The sequence below is a fragment of the Heterodontus francisci genome, chromosome 1, assembly GCF_036365525.1.
Source record: "Heterodontus francisci isolate sHetFra1 chromosome 1, sHetFra1.hap1, whole genome shotgun sequence".
Taxonomy (NCBI): Eukaryota; Metazoa; Chordata; class Chondrichthyes; order Heterodontiformes; family Heterodontidae; genus Heterodontus; species Heterodontus francisci.
The window spans coordinates 209,908,133-209,929,310 of record NC_090371.1 but is presented as its reverse complement, the minus strand read 5'-3'; the positions used below and the strand labels follow the sequence as shown (position 1 = coordinate 209,929,310).

At 42.1% G+C, this 21,178-nt stretch overlaps 1 protein-coding gene across 1 annotated transcript in view; it reads right to left on the bottom strand.

Moving 5' to 3' along the window:
- Window positions 1-21,178, bottom strand: part of LOC137370988 (uncharacterized) — a 184,882-nt gene that overhangs the window by 136,759 nt on the left and 26,945 nt on the right. Inside the window, exon 4 of the mRNA XM_068032923.1 lies at window positions 9,334-9,405. Coding sequence (XP_067889024.1) covers window positions 9,334-9,405 — 72 coding nt within the window. The remainder of the gene's footprint in view (window positions 1-9,333; window positions 9,406-21,178) is intronic.

Below are 21,178 nucleotides of genomic sequence, written 5' to 3'. Positions count from 1 at the left end.
GTCCATTTTAAAATGGTTGGCCACAAGTTTTAAGATTGCAGGCTTCCTAACTTTTGGACAGATAGTAATCTCTAACTCCCCAGCTCCATTCCTCAACTCTTCAACAGATACGGCTTTTAACCTTCATTTTGTTCTAGGAAGGTACTGGCCTCAAATGTGGATATTTTAGTACTCTAGCACTGAAAACCACAAGACAACCTGTATTGAAGTTTTTAAATTATTGCGGGGGATCAATTTGGTTTCCTGCTTCGAATTTCCCATTTGTATTTGGGTTTTATCCCAGATGAGCCTTTGTCTTTTAAAAAAAAATACAAATTCAGATATCCAATCAGTGGATTAAAGAAAATCATCATTCAACAAAGCACATTGGCGTAACTATAATTGTAGTTGAAAGAATAGAGAAACATATATAAAAGTTTGCTGTTGACACTCAGGTGGCACAGTAAACAGTGTAGATTGAAGCAGAAAGTTGCAAAGCGACGTTAATAGATTAAGTGAGTGGGCAAAACTGTGGCAGATGGAATTCATTGTGGGAAAGTGAGAGATCACCCAGCTCGAATCTAAGAAAAATAGATCAGAGTATTTTCCAAATGGTGAGGAGCTAGGAACAGAAAGATTTAGCAGTCCAGGTCCAGAATTCACTAAAACCTAGTGGACAGGTGCGAATCATAATTATAAAGGCAAATGGAATGTTGGCCTTAATTCAAGATGCTGAATACAAAGGCATGGAAGTTATGCCACAGTTATATAAAACACTGGTTAGACCCCAGTAGGAATACTGTGTTCAGTCTGGGTACCACACTTCAGGAAAGATATCTTAGCCTTGGAGGAGGTGCAATGCAAATTCAACGGAATGATACCAGGACTAAAGGGATTAAATTATGAAGACAAGTTGCATATTTTAGGCTTGTATTCCCTTAAGTGTAGAAGATTAAGGAGTCATCTAATCGAAATCTTTAATATGATCAAAATATTTGATAGAGTAGATAGAAACTATTTCCTCTGGTAGGGAGTTCAGAACAAGGGACATAACCTTAAAATTATACCTAGGCTGTTCAGGGCTGATGTCAGGATGCACTGCTTAACACAAAGGATTGTGGAAATCTGGAATTCTCTACCCAAAAGTTGAGGCACAATTAAAAATGTCAAAACTGAGATTGACAGATATTTGTTGGGCAAGGGTATTAATGGTATAAGAGGCGAGGGGAGGGGCACGGAGAATCACAACGGGCGGGGGGGTGCAGCAGGGCAGAGGGCCCATCACCCCCCCACCCCGTCGCCCAGCAATCTTCCCTTTAAGTGGCCTATGAACGTCCAATTAAGGGCCTCTTCCCGCTGCCACTGGGGTCTTACCAGCTGGTGGTGGGGCGGGGCGCGGTTTAGGGGGAGCATGCATTGTAAAATGAGGTGCCCTCCCTGCGGGCTTGGGGGGGCGGGGGGTCTCTCCTCTGTGGGAAAGTTGTGGCCCATGAAGAACCCCCACTGGGAACCAAATCACCCCCCCCCACCCCCGTGCCCCTAGACAACAAGATTACCCCCCAGCCTCACCTCAAGGCCTACCAGACTGGCACCAGCGACGCTGACTCACTTACCTTGGGTCCAGGATTCCCGCTGGGCCTGGGTCCGAGGCCTCTGTAGTACCAGCAGTGGCCACCGCTCCTGGTGGCGCTGCCGATACTGCTGAGCTGCCCACCCTCTGATTGGCTTTAAAGGGACGGGGGTCCCACCTCCTGAAACTTGCATTTAAAAACACCAGAGGATCAGAAAAATGCAGAGGCGGGGTTTCCCCCCCTTTGCGGCCCAGAGTTGGGAGCCCCGCCTCCAGAGCAAAATTCAGCCCAAAGTGTCTGCAAAGGGATAGAGATAGGTTAAGTGAGTGGGCAAAAATTTGGCGGATGGAGTATAATTTGAGAAAATGAGAGGTTGGTGGAAATGAAATAAAAGCAGATTATTTAAATGGAGAGGGAACACAGAATTATGTGGTACAGAGGGTGTCCTTGTACATGAATCACAAAAACTTAGCATACAGTTGCAGCAAGTAATTAGGAAGGCAAACAGAATGTTGGCCTTTATTGCAAGGGGGATGGAGTATAAAAGCAGGGAAGTCTTGCTACAACTGTACAGGGCATTGGTGAGACCAGACCTAGAGAACTGCATACAATTTTGCTCAACTTACTCAAAGAGGGATTTTCTTGCATTGGAATCAGTTCCAAGAAGGTTCACTAGGATGATTCATGGGATGACCGGGTTGCCTTATGAGGAAAGGTTCAGCAGGTTGGACCTTTACGCATTGGAGTTTAGAATAATAAGAAGTGATCCTATTGAAACATATAAGATTCTGAGGGGGCTTGACAGGGTATATGCTGAGAGGATGTTTCCTCTCTTGGGGAAATCTAGAACTAGGGGGCACAGTCTCAAAATAAGGGGTCTCCCTTTAAGATGGAAATGAGGAGGAATTTCTTCTCTCTGAGGGTCATTAATCTTTGGAATTCTCTTCTCCAGAGAGCAGTGGAGACTGGGTCATAGAATATTTTCAAGGCCAAGTTAGACAGGTTTTTGATCTACAAGGGAGCCAAGGGTTATGGGAGGAAGACAGGAAAGTGAAGTTAAGACCACAATCAGACCAGCCATGATCTTATTGAATGGCAAAGCAGGCTTGAGGGGCGGAATGGCCTATTTCTGTATCTATGTTCCGATATGAATCCTGGAGGCCCAGAAAATGGAACAAATAAAGCTGTGGAGTCTCACTCCAGCAGACATCGAACAGTTCCTGGGATTTTTTTTAGAGAACGTTTTTTTAAATTGGCTTTGGCAGTATTTGTGAGCCAGTCTTCCCATCCACGCTCCTGTTAGTGTCGGCAGGCAATAATTTTCAGGATGCAAAGCTGTTTTGACATTCAAAAATGCAAATTAAATAGATTTATTTCAGAAAATAATTGTGGAATACAGTATATGAACAAGAATGTTCGTACATTTTACACTCCTATCCTACTATTCACTCATTACTGACTTAAGAATCATTCGGCAAGATGCCCATGTGGTCCCAGATGCCCTAATGACATCACTGCATCATCAATTTGCATTTCCAGCAATTTGCGGCAGAAATATTGGGGGAATTTTGACCACACAAAATGGGCAGGTTTGAGTCGGGTGGGGGGGGGGGGGATTAAAGTCTTAAAAGTCAGAATCCTGACCCAAATCCATCTCCAACCCACCCACCTCCAGCTTTAACAGAGACAGGAAAATGAGCAGGCGACAAACCTGCCCCAAGGAAGCGGGTTGGCATTTTAAATGCTATAAGGAGTCGATAAACTTTAGGAAACCCAACAGGTACATCCAGGTGAGGGCTGCCGGAGCCAGGAGATAAGTGCCTTTATACTTACTTGCTGGAACCAGCATGCCCGCAATTGGGCACCCACACCCCCCCTCCCCCAAGGCCTCCAATTTCCCCCAACACTGCCCCCCCAGGGTTCCGATTCCTCCTGATCTCCCCATATACCCCCCACCAAGAGACCCCGGAATCAGAAGTCCCTGCCCCCACCGAGATCGTCCCCACTCTTACCCACTCAAACTCTAAGATTAGATCTACTTTATCCTGTGGCCTCTGCCAACCAGCTGCCCGCCCGACTGGATGCCAAGCCTATCAATCATGCTGGCTTCTGGGTGGGGTACTGATTGGTGATATCACACTCATGCTGTGGAGTTAACGTGCAGGGAAATCCTGACTTCTAGATACCCCAGGCCTTACTGATCTCCCCACTCTCAGCGGGCCAGTTAAAATCCAGGGCATTGTACGATCTGGAGGGCGAGAAAAAAGACCAATGCGTGTCGTTCATTGCATGATGCGCCCGCTGCTCCTGCAATATCTGGGCCATTATCATTTAAATAATTAGGCAGAAACAGATATATCTGAAGTCTGCTAGATTATTTAGCAAAAGGTTGGAGAAAACACACAAAGCACACATGTATTGGAAATCAGCAGTAGACAGAAGTACAGTGCTGCTGCTGGTGCATGCACAAGGAGTCAAGAAATACTGAGACTGCAGGAGCAGATAAAAGATACAGAAAGGAAAAGAAGCCTGTAGAAAGATTTGTGTGTATGTATGTAGTGCCTTACTATTCTGGGCTGGTGTAGAGCAACATTTTCACTAAATCTTTTTAAAAATGGCTTTCAATTTTCTGCACCCCTTCACTACAACTCCCAGCATTTCCCATGACATTCCCTACCTCTTCACAACTGACTGTGTCTCCAACGTTACATCTCTCAAATATGTGAATGTAACAGACTAAAATGAACTGCCCTGAAGTCTAGGGCACTGCAAGATCTAACAATCAGCAATGAGATGACCAAATTAATCTGTTATTGGTATTATTGAGACAGAAACATTGAACAGAAGACCAGGTAAACATGCTGTTTTTCATTCAGTACCGTGGGATGCTTGACACCCACCACTCCCCTCCCACCAACCCCGACCAGTAAACAGGCAAAGAGGCCTTAATCTAATGCCTCATCTGGAGAGCTGAATCTCCAACTATGCAGCACTCAGAGTACTGCACTGATAAGGCGTGAAGTTTATGTCCTCAAATCCTGGACTGGGGCTTGAAATCAATCTTCCTTCAGCTTGTAGTGCTCCAACATACCTCCAAATACACTAAAGCTTTTAGGCTATTAGATGAAATGTATAACTTTATTGGTAAATTTGTGATGATTTTTTCCTTAAAAAGTAGAATTTTTTTTAGATGTATGTTAAATGGTAAATTTTATTTGTCAGGTAGATAGTAAAATAGATGAAAAACAACATGGCTGCTAAGGGACTTGCACAAACTGTTGTCAAGTAAGTGTTATTTATTTTTAATGGATCTTGGAAAATTTCACTCATTCAGAATGTTTTGTACCTTATAGACATCGCAAAAGTTTTTGATGGCATACATATTTTCTCAGACATGTGCAAGAAATTTTATACACTGTAGAAAGTTAAGACCATGGAGAAGAAACTGGTTTCAATGCACCCGTTTGCTGGTGGAAAATGAAAACAAAAATGACTAAATTTGCACGGTTCTGACCTGTGCCCAAAAGATGCCTGAAATGCATTCAATGGCTACGGACAGGTCCCAGGCAGTCGCCTTAAAATGTGCTAGGCGGTAATATCGAAATTAGGCCCAGGCCCAATTTCAAGAAAACTTTCTGGCATGCATTGGGACTGTGCCAACCATTCTGTACCTGAAAATGATCCTCAACAAATTTTTAGCCAAAGTACAGTATTCAGGTTAAGCAAGATTAGAAAGAAATGGGGTAACTGAATTGGACGGAAAAGGGGAAGAGGGAAAGACGAATCACGGAATTGTTACAGCACAGAAGGAGGCCACTCAGCCCATTGTGTCTGCACGAGTGCAGATGAGAGTGGGAATTAAGGGAGAGGAAAGAGAAGAGAAAGGGCGGAAAGAGAAGAGAAAGGGCGGAAAGAGAAGAGAAGGGAGACGAGGAGAAGGCAGAGAAAGGATGTGAAGGGAATGGGAGGGAGGATGTGGACGTGGAGTAGGGAGGGGGGAAAAAGGGATGAAAAGTAAAAAGGGGGATCAGCTCCTATTATCCAGGTTCTGTTCAGTGGGAAGGGGAAAATATATTCCCTAACCTGAAATTTTTGTTTGTGGGAGTAGGATCAACCCGAGTCTATGCTCAGTATGGGTAGGCTGCATGTGTTCTTGATTATAGAGTTGAAGAAATTATTACTTTCCAGAAAATGGTTAAGGAGCAAATTGGCCGTTCAGCCACAGAAAGCCTTTACTTATGGAATTCCATTGGCATCAGCCTTTTGATCAGGCAACACAATCAAAAATCTTTTTCTCCATTCAGTTACAGAAACTATCACTAGGCCCCTCTATTTAAGTTTCATAAAATTGTGGCTAACATAACTGTGAAGGTGTTTGTGGCAATCGTGACGTCCTATATCCAGAAGGTACACAATGGCCATAGGGCAGACGAACGACTGTATCTACTGCCATCATTTGTCAAGAGTACTTGGTGAGGAGAGAATTAGTCTTCTTTGGAGATTTCCAGTTTTGTTCCCGTTTTCTTTTAAGTAGGATTTCCTTTTTTTTTTACTTCATTCAGAGTGAACTTAGCTTTAGTCACTATCTGCAGTATTTCCAACGTTAGCCGAGAAGAGATTTGCTTCTGCACCACCCATGGACAAATACAAGAACTGCATCAACATTTCGAAGAAGTGCTTTAAGATTAGTTGATTGAATATCACATCATGTTGGGTGGGGTACCACTTAAGTTAATGAATCACATAACCTTACTCTACCTATGACATGTACATAGGTAACAGCATTAAAATTTGCTTCTTTGAGCTCATGTCTTATCTGCCTGAATTAAGCCTATTGTCTATTTTTCAATTAAATCTTTGAGTTCAAATTATCTTCCTGTTACAGCAACATCTAGGTTTGTAGTGCATGCACCTCCAGATACAGCAACAAGAGGCAGATTTGAAAAGTAGAATTTAATCCATGAGGAAAAATATTACACAACAGCACATACCTAGCCCGCCCCACCAACCTCTCCGGTCTCTCGCCCTACCTCTAAAGCTGTTGATACCACCACACCTTTTGTATGCCCCAAGTTCCTCAGTCTTCAGTATGGTTCCAATGCAGCTCCTCACTACTGTGAGAGAGAGATTCCAAAGGGCTAGAGATTGGACAGACAGAAAATAAATTCATCTGTGGGGGAAAAACGCCAGGCACTCCAGATTCTCTGCTGAGACGGCCATTTATTGTGTTAATAATGACCTTGGGGGTGAATTTCCTCAGAGTTTCGATCAAACTTATGGCAGTGGAGTATGAGAAGTCCTGAAGAAATTCACCCCTAGAGATTGCAAGGCCTGTTTGACAAATGTTCCAAGGTGCACCAGGCACTTGGATGGTATTGGTAGGTTTGCCACTCTTAAAAATTATACTTTGATTTCATCAAAGGGCTCTGTAGCAGAGGTATTCCTTTGCCATGGTAACCAGTCAGACCTCTGCGGGCTCCCATACCAGTATTCCATTATCTACTTCAGCTTGTTGCTTGAAATTGAATAAAATACTCTCCTTTTAACACATGGTAGGAACATTTTACTTTGTGAAAGAAAGTATGAGGATTAAAATGTTACAATAAGTGCATTGTATCTGAACTGGACAATCAGTAATATAAAGTGACAAGTAATGATGAAGTTTCTCTAATTTTACAAATCCCCAGCTTGTTATTGCTCCTCTGTTGCTAACAATATACAGAAGGTTCAAAGTTAAGCTCTGCAGGGAAGTGCTTACAAGGCTTAACTAAACCGCAAAGATCAAACACCAGATATAGTTCAGTAAACTGATGCACTTTACTGTTCTGCTACGCAACACTCAAATGTTAATGTAAGGTAAACAAATCATTCCAAGTGCTATACAAACCTGTGATAGTAATATAGTGGTAACAAAATGACCCAACTCTCTCAACTGTATTAATGTACAGTTTGTTGAGATACCAGTTGTAGAATGGGTTTAATAACCTTTGCAAGTCTATATACACCAATGAATATCTTCAGAAACAATGTCTGCAGCAAAAAAAATTCTGCAGCTGCTGAAACTCAGGAATTGCAGGAAACACTCAGCAGGTAAGACAGACAAGTTAGCATTTCAGGTATGTACCCTTCACCAAAATGTACGGTATTGCAGATGAACAGCATTTAGCAAGGAATGAAACAAGGTGAAGTGGAAGGTAAGAAACATGCACACAACCTATCAAGTGTTTAAGTGGGAAAACAGGAACTGGCTAAACGACAGAAGTAATATTAGCAGTTCTAATGAATGGTTCACACCTGAAGTGTTAATTTGTCTATTTTTTTCCCACAGATGCTGCCTGACCCGCTGAATGTTTCCAGAATTTTCTGCTTCTGTTTTAGATTTCCAGTATCTGCAGTATATTGCCTTGGAGTTTCCACTCGGTTGCACTGGTTTTTCTGGCCCATTTCGCCCAAGATCAGTGTAATCCACATAAAAGATTGTGTAACTTTAAGCACACATTATATTCAGTGCAAAAATCGAGATTTTACGATCTTTTGTGCTAGTTTAAAAAACACAGTGCTCGAAGCCGGCCCTGCTCAAAAATCTGGCCAGGCCGTCAGGATCCATTATTCACTATTGGGGGTTTCTGCTAATTGTGCTCATTTGTGGGCCTTCAAGGAGAATCTAAAAATTAAACTGATTCTTCTGGGCAAGAGGAAATTAACAGGTACATTTTGAAAAGTTTTGATTTTTTTTTTTAATTTGCTAAGAAACCTGACTACCCCAATATAACTTGCAATAGAACTAGCAAACAGTTCTGTAATTTTTTTTAAAGTTACCACTGTTAAATATATCAAGGAATTTTTTTAATCAATTTTTTAAATTCTAAAAGCTGCTAGATTGCACTGGTTCATGCATTAATTTGCTCGGCAATATGCAGTCTAGTTGAATGGAAACAGGAAAAAAAAAAGCACTTCTCAAAACTAATGCAATTTGCATCTGGATCGTTGGATGTGTCTAAAGCAGAAACTCTTGACCCTTTAGTTTTGTTTTTAAAAAAAAGGACCCAACAACAGGCTCAACTATTTTTTGGGGAAAAAAACTAAATATAACCACTCAAATTTTATGCTATATACATTTTTTTTAAATGTCACAGCGTGATTTTATCTCCAAATTCAACTGTCAGTCTTATCAGTAGATCTATGCTTCTGTGTGTTAGCTGTGACTTAGTTAATTACACTCATGCTGAGTCGGAAGGTTGTGGGTTCAAATCCCACTCCAGGGCTTGAGCATAGAAATCAAGACTGACGCTCCAGTTCAGTACTGAGGGAGTGCTGCACTGTTGGAGGTGCTGCCTTTTGGATGAAACTTTAAACTGAGGTCCTGTCTGCTCTATCAGGTGGATGTAAAAGATTCCATGGCACTATTTCATAGAAGAGAAGGGAGTTATCCTTGGTGTCCTGACCAATATTTATCCCTCAACCAACATCACAAAACAGATTATCTGGTCATTATCACATAGCTGTTGGTGGGAGCGTGCTGTCCTATTCCCTACATTACAACAGTGACTACATTTCAAAAGTACTTCATTTGCTGTAATGGGACATCCTTTAGCTGTGAAAGGTGATAAATAAATGTAAGTCTTTTATTTTTGTTTTTTCAGGTTTGATGCATTTTGAACACTTCAGTCAAATTTCACAAATGATGATTTGTAATACCTGCATCTGAGGTACTCATGCAGGTTTTTGTAATAATTATTTATTGATCCTCATCACTTACAAATACAGTTAATGGAAATCTCACCTGTGCACTTCATAGAGTAGTTCCAATAAAATGCTGTAGAAGTCAAACTTGTGATCAAGGACATTTATTTCCCTGAGAAGGAGGAAATGGATGCATTATTATATTCATTTAAAAAACAGAGCTTCACAAAGAAGGAAGAATATCAGATTTAATGAGGGGGAGCATAGTGGTTAGGTTAGTTAACTAGTAATTCAGAGACCTAGACAAATATTTCTGAGACCATGAATTAAAATCCCACCATTCCAGTTTGAGGATTTGAATTCAGTTCAAAAAAACAAGCACTTATAATTTCCAGCATTTAGCGTCCACAGATAAATCAAGCAGTTGCTTACATTGTCCAAAAAGGGATAACCATTATCCATTCGCATTAACATAAATTTCAGAGTTGCCGGTTAAAGTGTCTTATGTGCTCTGTTATTTTGGACAGCAACAGCCATGCCTACTTACTTGATAAGACAAACAGCTTTGTGGAAGAAGGAGGGCATCCGAAAGTTTCTCATGCCATTTTTGAGAGAGGGGTGAGGAAGTCTCAATATGGCAGACATGAGATGCTGTTTTAGGAGGAACTTTACCATTAAAGAAACTTCTTACATTTACTGACCGAGGACAGAGAGGTCAGAGTGGAAATGGGGGTGATAATTAAAATGGCAAGCAACCAGAAGCTCAGGGTCATGCTCGCAGACTTCCCATAGGTGTCCAGCAAAGTGATAACCTAATCTGCCTTTCACACTTCCATTCAATCCGCAAGCATTACCCTGAGCTCCCACTTGCTTGCTTTTTAAAAATTCTCCACCCACTCCAATTCTGACCTCTCTGTCCCGAACCTCTGACACAGGTCCAATGAAATTCAAAGGAATCTCAAAGAACTGCACTTCATCTTTTGATTAGATACTTCACAACCTTCCAGACTCAACAGTGACTTCAACAATTTCAGATCATAGTCACTGCTCTCATTTTATTCAGACAGATGTTGGTAATGTATTCTGCTGTTGCCATTTACAGCTCATCTGAACCTATCTTTTGTTCTTGACTTGTCCCATTACCACCCCCTTTTGCCGTGCACCATCACCCCTATTGTAAATTAATAACTCCTGCCTTCTGACCTATCACATACCTTTCATTTTGTTCTTTCCTCATCGCATCCTTTTTCCTGTCGCTGCACTTGCTTAAAAGCACAAAGTTCATACCTGAAACATTAACAGTTTCTCTCCGACCTGCTGAGTATTTCCAGCATTTTCTGATTGACTCTTAACTGCCCTTTGAAGTAGTCTGGTAAGCTGTTCATTTGTATGAAGGCTGACCAACAACTTCTCAGAGCAATTAGAAATGGACAATAAATGCATCCCAAAAATAAATAAAAAGTAACAATTTTTTAAAAAGGTTAAAATATTCCCATTTTTTAAGCTATCGCAGTAACATTAACACCTCCTGCACATGAATGACAGATGTTTGCTTTTTAATTCATCTCCTGAATCAAGAGCACCCTCATCTGGTGAAACATATTATTGTTCTAAAGATGTGACCAAAGGAATGAATCAACTACGTTAGGAAATAAATACACGAAAAACCATTTTGCATTTGGTTTTACCTAAATCTGTAGCTTTCCTACGGTCATGTTGAGTTTTTCAGACAACGGAGGACAATGATTACGACAGATCCCTTTCTATTTTCAGAAACTTGATCATAATTTCCCTTTTCAAGTCACTTCGCCAGTTAAGTTAAATTCTATTGGTCTGACTTATGACTTCAAAGAATGATACTGCACAGAAGGAGGAGCCTGTGACAAAGAGCTATCCAATTAGCCCCACACCCCTACACTTTCCTTGTAACCCCATAAATATATCCCTTCAAGTATGTGCCCAATTCCCTTTTGAATGTTGCTATAGAATCTGCTTCCACCACCCCTTCAGGCAGTGCATTGCAGATCACAACAACTCGCTGTGAAAAAATGTTTCCTCATGTTATCTCTGGTTATTGGACCAATTAACTCAAATCTGTGTCCTCTGGTTACTAAAACTTCTGCCACTGGAAGCAGTTTTTCCTTATTTACTCTAAGAAAACCATTCATGATTTTGAACATCTCTATCAAATCTCCTCTTAACCTCCTTTGCTGTAAGGGGAATGACGCAAGCTTCCCCATTCTCTCCACAAAACTGAAGTCCCTCAACATTAGTAACATTTTAATCAATCTCCTCTGCACCCTACCTCAGGCCTTGACATGCTTCCTAAAGTGTGATGTCCAGAATTGAACACAATACTCTAGCTGAGGTCTAGCCAGTGTTTGTAAATTTTCTTGCTTTTGTATTCTATTCCTTTATGAATAAAGTCAAGGATCCCATATGCTTTATCATGCTTCTCAACTTGTCCAGCCTTTTACAGATTTGTGTGCATATACCCACAGCTCTGTTCCTGCATCCCTTTTAAAATTGTACCATTGACTTTATATTGCCTCTCCTCATTCTTCCTACTAAAATGTATTGCTTCACATTTCTCTGCATTAAATTTTATCTGCTGCATGTCTGCCCATTTCATAAGTCTGTTTATGTCCAGCTAAAGTCTGTTACTATCCTCCTTATTTTTCACTACATTTCTGAGTTTCGTGTCACTTCCAAACTTTGAAATTATGCTCTGGATACTCAAGTCCAGGTCATTTGTATATCTTAAACAGGAGTGGTCCAAGGAACACAACTGTATACCTCCCTCCAGTCTGAAAAACAACCACTCACCTTCTCTCTGTTTTCTATTCCTTAGCCAATCTTGTATCCATGCTGCCACTGTCTCTATAATTCCATGGATTTTAATTTTGCTATCATTTTGTCAAATGCCTTTGAACGTCCATATGCACATCATCTATCCTCATCAACTCTCTCAATTACTTCAAAGTTACTCAATCAAGTTCATCAAACACAAGTTGTCTTAAATAAATCTGTGATGACTTTCATTAGCCCATATTTTTCCAAATGCCAAATTAGTTTTGTCTCAAAGGGTTTCCACCATTGGCGTTAGGCTGACTGGGTTGTAGTTTCCAGGATCATTCCTTCCTCTTTTGTTAAAATGGGAGTGTAACATTTGGGGCTGAATTTTCACCATGGAGGCAGGAAATGATGATTGACTTTTACATTCAATTTGAGGGAGAGAAAAGTGGATCTAAGACTAGTATTTTAAACTTAAACTTAAATAAGGGCAATAATGAGGGCACAAAAGCAGAGCTAGCAAAAGTGAACTGGCAAAGTAGGTAAAGGGATAAGTCAATAGAGATGCAGTGGCAGACATTTAAGGGGATATTTCAGAATACACAGAATAGATACATTCCAACTAGAAAGAAAAATTCCAAGGGGAGGACCCACCATCCGTGGTTAACTAAATAAGTTAAAGATAGTATCAAACTGAAAGAAAAAGCATATAATTGCACAAAGATAAGTAACAGGTCATAAGATTGGACAGACTATAAAAAGCAGCAAAGAACGACCAAAAGATTAATAAGGAGGGAAAAATTAGAGTAGGAGAGAAAGATGGCGAGAACTATAAAGACAGATAGTAAGAGTTTCTATAGCTATTTTTTTTTTTAAAGTGTTAAAGTGAGCGTTGGTCCTCTAGAAAGTGAGTCAGGGGAATTAATAAGGGAAAATAAGGAGATGGCAGATGAACTGAACAGGTATTTTGCATCGGTCTTTACCACAGAGGATACAAGTAACAGAAATAGCTGTAAATCAGGAAATGGAAGGGAGGAAGGAACTCAAGAAAATTACAATCACCAGGGAAGTGGCACTGAGCAAAATTGTTAGAGCTGTGAACTGACAAGTCCCCAGGTCCTGATGGATTTCAACCTAGGGTCTTAAAAGAAGAGGCTAGTGAGATAGTTGATGCATTGATTTTGATTTTCCAAAATTCCCTAGATTCGGGGAAGATTCCATTAGATTAGGAAATAGTGAATGTAACTCCTTTACTAAAAAAAAAAGAGAGGGAGACAGAAAGCAGGAAACTACAGGCCAGTAGGCTTAACATCTGTCATTAGGAAAATGTTAGAAGATATTATTAAAGACATTATAGCAGGGCATTTAGAAAAATCCAAGGTAATCAGGCAGAGTCAACATGGTTTTGTGAAAGGGAAATCATGTTTAACCAAGTCATTGGAGTTCTTTGAAGTAGTAACATGTGCTGTGGATAAAGGGGAACCGGTGAATGTACTGTACTTCGATTTCTAGAAGGCATCTGATAAGGTGCCACATCAAAGGTTATTGCAGAAAATAAAAGCTCCTGTCCTGGTGTAGGGGGTAACATATTGGCATGAATAGAAGATTGGCTAGCTAACAGGAAAAAGAGAGTAGGCATAAATGGGTCATTTCTGGCTGGCAAGATGTAACGAGTGGTATGCCACAGGGATCAGTGCTGGGGCCTCAACTGCTTACAATTTCTATAAAATGACTTGGATGAAGGGACTGAAGGCATGGTGGCTAAATTTACTGATGACACAAAGATAGGTAGGAAAGTAAGTTGTGAAGAGGACATAAGGAGGCTACAAAGAGATATACGTAAAGATCTGGCAAATGGAGTGTAATGTGGGAAAATGTGAAATTGTCCATTTTGGCAGTAAGAATAAAAAAGAAACATACTATCTAAATGGTGAGAGATTGCAGAGCTCTGAGATGCAGAGGGATCTGGGCATCCTAGTGCATAAATCACAAAAGGTTAGTATGCAGGTTCAGCAAGTAATTAGGAAACCTAATAGAATGTTATCATTTATTGCGAGGGAATTGAATACAAAAGTAGAGAGGTTATGCTTCAGCAATAAAGGGCATTAGAGAGACCACATCTGGAGTACTGTGTACGGTATTGGTTTCCTTATTTAAGGAAGCATGTAACTGCGTTGGAAGCAGTTCAAAGAAGGTTTACTAGACTAATAGCTGGAATGGACGGGTCGTCTTATGATGAAAGGTTGGACACGCTAAGCTTGTATTTTCTGGAATTTAGAAGAGTAAGAGGCGACTTGATTGAAACATATAAGATTCTGAGGGGTCTTGACAGGGTGGATGTGGAAAGGAGGTTTCCTCTTGTGCGAGAATCTAGAAAACTAGGGGTCACTGTTTAAAAATAAGGGGTCGCCCATTTAAGACAGAGATGAGGAGAAATCTTTTCTCTTAGAGCATCATGAGTCTTTGGAACTCTCTTCCTCAAAAGGCAGTGGAAGTAGTCTTTGAATATTTTTAAGGCAGAGGTAGATAGATTCTTGATAAGCAAAGGGGTGAAAGATTTTTGAGGGATAGGCAGGAATGTGGAGTCAAGTTTACAATCAGATCAGCCATGATCTTATTGAATGGCGGAGTAGGCCCAAGGGGCAAAGTGGCCAACTCCTGTTCCTAATTCGTATGTTCGGATGAAACAGGAGTCGGACCTTTTTTCGGGTCTTCTAGGTGGTAAAGGTTGCGGGTTTAGAAGGTGCTGTCCAATTCAATATCGCTACTACATTGGCAGCATTCACTTCTCTCGTGAAGACAGATGCAACGCACTCAATTATTACCTTAGCCCTGCACTCTGCCTCCATAAGAATATCGCCTTTGTGGTCCCTCATTAGTCCCACTTATCTTTGACTACAGTTTTACTATTTGTGGGTTTACAAATGATCTGTGGGTTCTATTTTATGTTAACTGCTAATCTATTCTCATACTATCTCTTTGCCTCTGGTATTATGTTTTTAGATCTTCTTTGTACTTTCTAATTCAGCTTTGTTCTCGGCTGTATTATGAACCTCACATTTGTCATAAGCCTTTTTCTGTCTCATTTTAACCTCTATATCTGTAGTCTTCTCGGGAGCTCTAGATTTGGATGCCCTTCTTTCCACCGCCCTCCCCCCCCCCTCCCCTCATAGGAATGTCTCTACTCTGTAACCAAACCATCTCTACTGTGGAGGCCTCCCATTGTTTAAGTACTGTTTTGTCTGCCAATTTTTGATTCCAATCCATCTGGACTAGATCCCTCTTTAATCCACTGAAGTTAGCCCTTCTCCTGTTAAATATTTTTACATTTGATTGTTCCTTGCCCTTTCCCATAACTATATCCTGCTGATATTACGATTGTTGTTCCCCAAATGCTCTCCCACTGAAACACCCTCCACTTGCCCTACTTTATAACCAGAACTAGATCCAGCATTGCTTCCTTCCTCATTGGGCTGGAAGCATACGAATCAAGAACATTCCCTTGCATACATTTCAGGAATCCTCCCCGTCTTTGTCCTTTACAGTTATGATCCCAGTCTATCTTAGAATAGTTCTTGCATCTTTCTGTAATTTGCTGCGAAGTTGCTGCACATCTTTCTAATTCCCACTATTGTATGCACCCTATTATGTAATAGCTCCTCTGCTGTTTCTTTCAATTCAAACCAGAGTCTGTCTTTGACCACACAACAACATAATCTCTCTTTAGTTCTATAACAGTTTCTTTGATCAATACAGCCCCTTCCTTTACTGAAAAGCACATAGCCAGGAATATTAAGTTCCCATCCTCTCCTTCTTTGAGTCTGGTCTCTGTTATTGCCACTATATCATAGTCTCGTGACAACAGTGCCTGCAGCTCACCAACCTTATTTTGCATGCTATATGAACTTATGCACCTGCACGCCAAACCCATCTTAGAATGCCTCACATTTGCCCCTTGTCTGATCCCTATTTCAGAACTATTAATTACTCCCATGCTATTAGTTTCTCCCAGTCCTCTGTGCACCTTGTGATTGTTTCATCCTAGTGCCAATCGCCCTCCAAAATTAGTTTAAACACTCTCTCACTACTCTAGTGTGTGAGGTCATTGCTATCAGCTGTGCTGAGGTGCAACCCGCTCACCTTGAATAGGTCCCTCCTGTACCAGAACTGCCTCCAGTGGCCCAGGCATCTTAAGTCCTACCTCCTACACCCTTTCTACAGCCAAATGTTAACCTGTCATCCTAATATTCCTATACTCGCTAGCATGTGCCACTAGGAGTGATCCAGAAATAATCATTGAAAATTACCAGTCGCCTTCGCGGCCGTCCCTTGATTCAAGGATGACGTCTACTCAAGCTTCAGCCATGGGTCTTCAGGTGACTGAACAGGCCAATTCTTGACCCGCTGATCTTTAGGCACATGGGACAGGACGTCCCAAGAGGTAATCGGATCCAGAGTGCAGGATTTGCTTCCTTTTCTTCCCTTCTCTGCCGCCGCTCTGCCTTATCATTAAGGCATTTGAACTCAAAGCATGATGCAGCTTGATGGAAAGGCTGACACCATTTTGAACGATTGGTAGCAAGCTTCTCCCAGTCATCAATGTCAATGCTGCTGCACTTCAAAGAGAGCTTCAGAGTGTCTTCGAAGCATTTTCTTGTCCTCCCCTGGAGCACTGGCCATTTGAGAGCTGAGAAAAGAGGACCCAGCAGGGAGACTGTTTTCGGCCATCCGAAAACAATGTCCAGGCCATCGAAGTTGTTTTTTTTTTTAAGGAGTTCTGCCTGAATGCTTGTGGAGCTGGCTTCAAGAAGGATGGCAAAATTTGTTCTATGGACCTCCCATTGAATCCGAAGGATGTGGTGGAGGCATTGCTGATGGAATTTCTCTCACGCTCATGTGTCGCTGATACACAGTCCAGGTCTCACTACAGTACAGGAGTGTGGCTACAACAACTGCTCTGTACACTAGGATTTGTGTGTACTTGGAAGTCTTTATTGTCAAACACTCGGTGCCATAGTTTATAGAAGGCTGAGCTAGCACAGCTGATCCATTGTTGTATCTCCTCGTCAATGGTGGCCTTTTGAGAGAGGTGGCTGCCAAGGCATGGGAAGTGTTCAACATATTCCAAAGTCTCTCCTTCAACATATATGGGAGGTGGAATATTTGTCTGACCAGGTGTGGGTTGATATAGGAGTTTGTTTTGGCAACATTCAAGGACAGGCCAAGTCTCTTGTATGCAGAATTGAAGAGATCGAGAGCGCCTTGCAAATCTGGTGCAGAGTGGGCAACCAACACTGCAGTCATCTGCAAACTGTAGATTATGTATGTCTATGGTGGTCAGTTTAGTTTTGGCACAGAGGCAACTGAGGTTAAAGAGTTTTCCATCTGGGCAGTATTTAACCAAAGGGCAGTTGATCTTTCACGAGGTAAATAGCCACTGTTAGGTAGATTGTAAATAGTATGGGGGCTATTACACAGCCTTGCTTGAACCTGGTCCAGATTTAGAAGGCGTCTGTTTCAGATCTCCAACTCAAGATGGTTACAATCATAACATCATGAAGCAATTGTAGGATTGCGAAGAAGTTTCTTGGACATCCGAATCTTTGCAGCACAATCCACATAGCCTCGCGATTTGCTGAGTCAAATTCTTAGGTCAGCTCGATGAATGCAATGAAGAGTTCCTGGTGTTGTTCTCGACATTTTTCCTGGATATTTCAGGCAACAAATACAATGTCGGAGGTTCCCCTGAAAGATCTAAAGTTACACTGTGTCTCTGGGAGGATTTCCTCAGCCATAGGAAGTATGTCAGGATTTTCCCTACTATGGGCAAGAGGGAAATACCTCAATGGTTTCCAACGCATGATTTATCTCCCTTCTTGAAGATAGTTACAATTGTCGCATTCCAGAGGTCGGGGTGGGGGGGGGGGGTGCGGGGAAATGGGGCGGAAGGAAAGTTCTTTTTCCTCCCAAATCCATAGGATGAGTGTATGGAGTCTAGTGTGAGCAAAAGCCCAGCAGCTTTGAAGACTTCAGCTAGAATACCATCAGGGCCACAGGCTTTGTTGTTTTTCATCCGTTTGATTGCTTGTTACAGCTCTCCCATCGATGGTGGTTCATCCCTGGATTATACCGCAGGATACTGGGGGATAGCCTGAAGAGTATCAGCTGCCACTGTGGATTCACGATTGAGGAGTTGTTGAAAATGCTCTTTCCAGCGTTGACAGATGACATTGTCATCTTTAAGAAGCGAGACACCATCCTGTGAGTGAAGGGGACTTTGTCCATTTGATCTTGGTCTATAGATGGCCCTGGTGGCTTCAAAAAAGCTTCAGCACATCATGATGGTCGGCATATTGTTGGATCTCTTGGGGTTTCTCTTCTCACCACTTGTCCTTTATCTTCCAGATTTGTCTTTGGGTGTCAGCCTTGAGCTGTTGGAACGCTGCCTTCTTGGCTTGCAACTTTGGGTGGTTCTGCCAGGCAATGAAGGCGGCTCGTTTTTGTTCCAGGAAGTCACATATTTCAGCATTATTTTTGTCAAATCAGTCCTGGTGATGACATGCTGTACACAGAAGTTGAGCACAGCTGACTATTTGTTCCCACTGTTCTGAAATTGAGGTGGATGCATGAAGATTTTCCAGATTGGTTGTGAGCTGCACTTGGAATTCTTCCAATATAATAAATAAAAAAAAGAAATGCTGGAAATAGTCAGTAGGTCTGGCAGCATCTGTGGAGAGAGAAGTAGAGTCCTGATGAAGGGTCACTGACCTGAAATGTTAACTCTGCTTCTCTCTCCACAGATGCTGCCAGACCTGCTGAGTATTTTCAGCATTTCTTGTTTTTATTTCAGATTTCCATCATCTGCAGTATTTTGTTTTTATCTTGGAATTCCTCTCTTTGGTCAGGCTGCTTTTGGGCTGAGACACTGATCTTCTTCCTCTTGGACTTTTGGATCTTGCGATGCCTTGATGCTAGGTGAATGTTCATCATCAATTGAAAAGTTGATGATCTGTACAGCAGGCATCAGTTCCCTGCATGGATCGAACAATGACATAATCCAGGAGGTGCCAGTGCTTTGATCTACAATGCCTCCGCGTGGTTTTGTATTTGTCCTTCTGGCGGAAGAGGGTGTTTGTTATAATGAGGCCATGCTGGTTATACTTTGTCAGCAGGAGGACACCATTTGCATTGGCTTTTTTCACAGCCAACCCTGGCATTAAAGTCCCCCAGAAGGATGATCTCTTTTGTGATGGCAGTGAGGACTTCATCAAGGTCAGAATACTCTGGAATGGTACAGTATTGGTCTCCTTATTTAAGGAAGGATGTAAATGCATTGGAAGCAGTTCAGAGAAGGTTTACTAGACTAATACCTGGATGGACGGGTTGACTTATGAGGAAAGTATGGACAGGTTTGTATCCACTGGAATTTAGGACAGTAAGAGGTGACTTGATTGAAACATATAAGATCCTGAGCGGTCTTGACAGGGTGGAGATAGAAAGGATGCTTCCTCTTGTGGGAGAATCTAGAACTAGGGGTCGCCCATTTAAGACAAAGATGAGGAGAAATTTTTTTTCTCAGGAGGATCGTAAGTCTTTGGAACGCTCTTCCTCAAAAAGCAGCGGAGGCAGAGTCTTTAAATATTTTTAAGGCAGAAGTAGATAGATTCTTGATAAGCAAGGGGATGAAAGGTCATCAGGGGTAGGCAGGAATGTGGAGTCGAGGTTACAATCAGATCAGCCATGATCTTATTGAATGACGGAGCAGCCTCTAGGGGCCTACTCTTGCTCCTAATTCGTATATTCGTAACTTTGTCTTAACATTTTCATCGGAGTCAAGGGTCGGGGCATAAGCGCTGATGATGGCGGCATATTAATTATGGCCGAACTGTAGGTGGTGATCTGAGTCTTTCAGTTACATAGTTGGTGAGTTCTGGTAGTGCATCCAAGATCCTATTCTGGATGGCAAAACCAACTCCGTGAATACGAAGATCACTATCAGCCTTTCCTTTCCAGTAGGTGTTTCCCCTGCTCTTCCTTCAGCTACCCCCAACACGCCCCCCACCCCCAGGAAGGCGGGTCTCGCTGAGGGCGGCAATGTCAGTTTGGAGTCTTGATAGCTCACATGATACGATTACAGTTCTTCTTTCTGGATTATCCATGAGTGTTCTGACATTCCAAGTTGCAAAATCTGTGGATCGCCACCTTGACGTGGTGGAGAGGCTTGTGCACTCCGACGATTCTTTGAGTGAAGCAGTCAGGAGCTTCTTGCTCTTGGTAGGGTCACTCATGGCGCAAGGTTGGTGGGAGGTGTCAGACAAAGTGCTGTCCAAAAGGTCCTCAACCGCAGAACAGGCGAAAGACGACTGTGTGCCTCACTGGCTGCGAAAGCGGAAGGCGGCTGCAGCGGCAAGGTGGTCCCGGTCATCGTGGCTTGACACATCACCGAAATCAGACCACCAATCCATCAAGATCGCGTGGACAAAAACGGCGCCCCCAAGGTCCCCACGTTTAACAAACAGTCACATACAGGCTTCTACCATGGTCACTGCCATGTCCTGTGGCGATGCAGAATTGGCAACGGGGACAGAGCTGTGCTCCTGAGAGTCCCTAGTATAGAATCTGCACATAGGCGACAGATGCATGAAGGTCGTTGGACACCTGTGTTGGGACAGAGGTGTCTTTGGGCACCATCATCTGTGACTGAGCAGTTCTCTTCAGGATACCCTCTGCTCACCCCAAACGGGGAGGGGGCTAGAAAAGATGCCCTAAAAATAGGCTGTCCCACTTTCTCCTGGTGGGGAAACACACCCTGCGGGATCAACATCTTCGTGGTCAAAGAAGGAAAATTACTAGTATTGTGTTAGTAGATAACTTATCAAGATTGATCAGCAGAGAACACAAGCCATGAATCACATATATTAAATAACTGTTAAAGTGGATGAAAAATTCATTGCAAAGTTAGCGCTGCCTAATATACTGCGCATTTTACCCATTCCAAGTAGTCAAGATGCTTGTGCCTAGAGCCACAGTGTAGTTTCAGATAATGCAAGTCATATTACAGTAGTAAGACAGATCACATGACAGATGAATAGTATCAAACTATCCTCCATGTTGTATACTGACCATTCCTCTTTTCTGCTATTTTGGTAGCT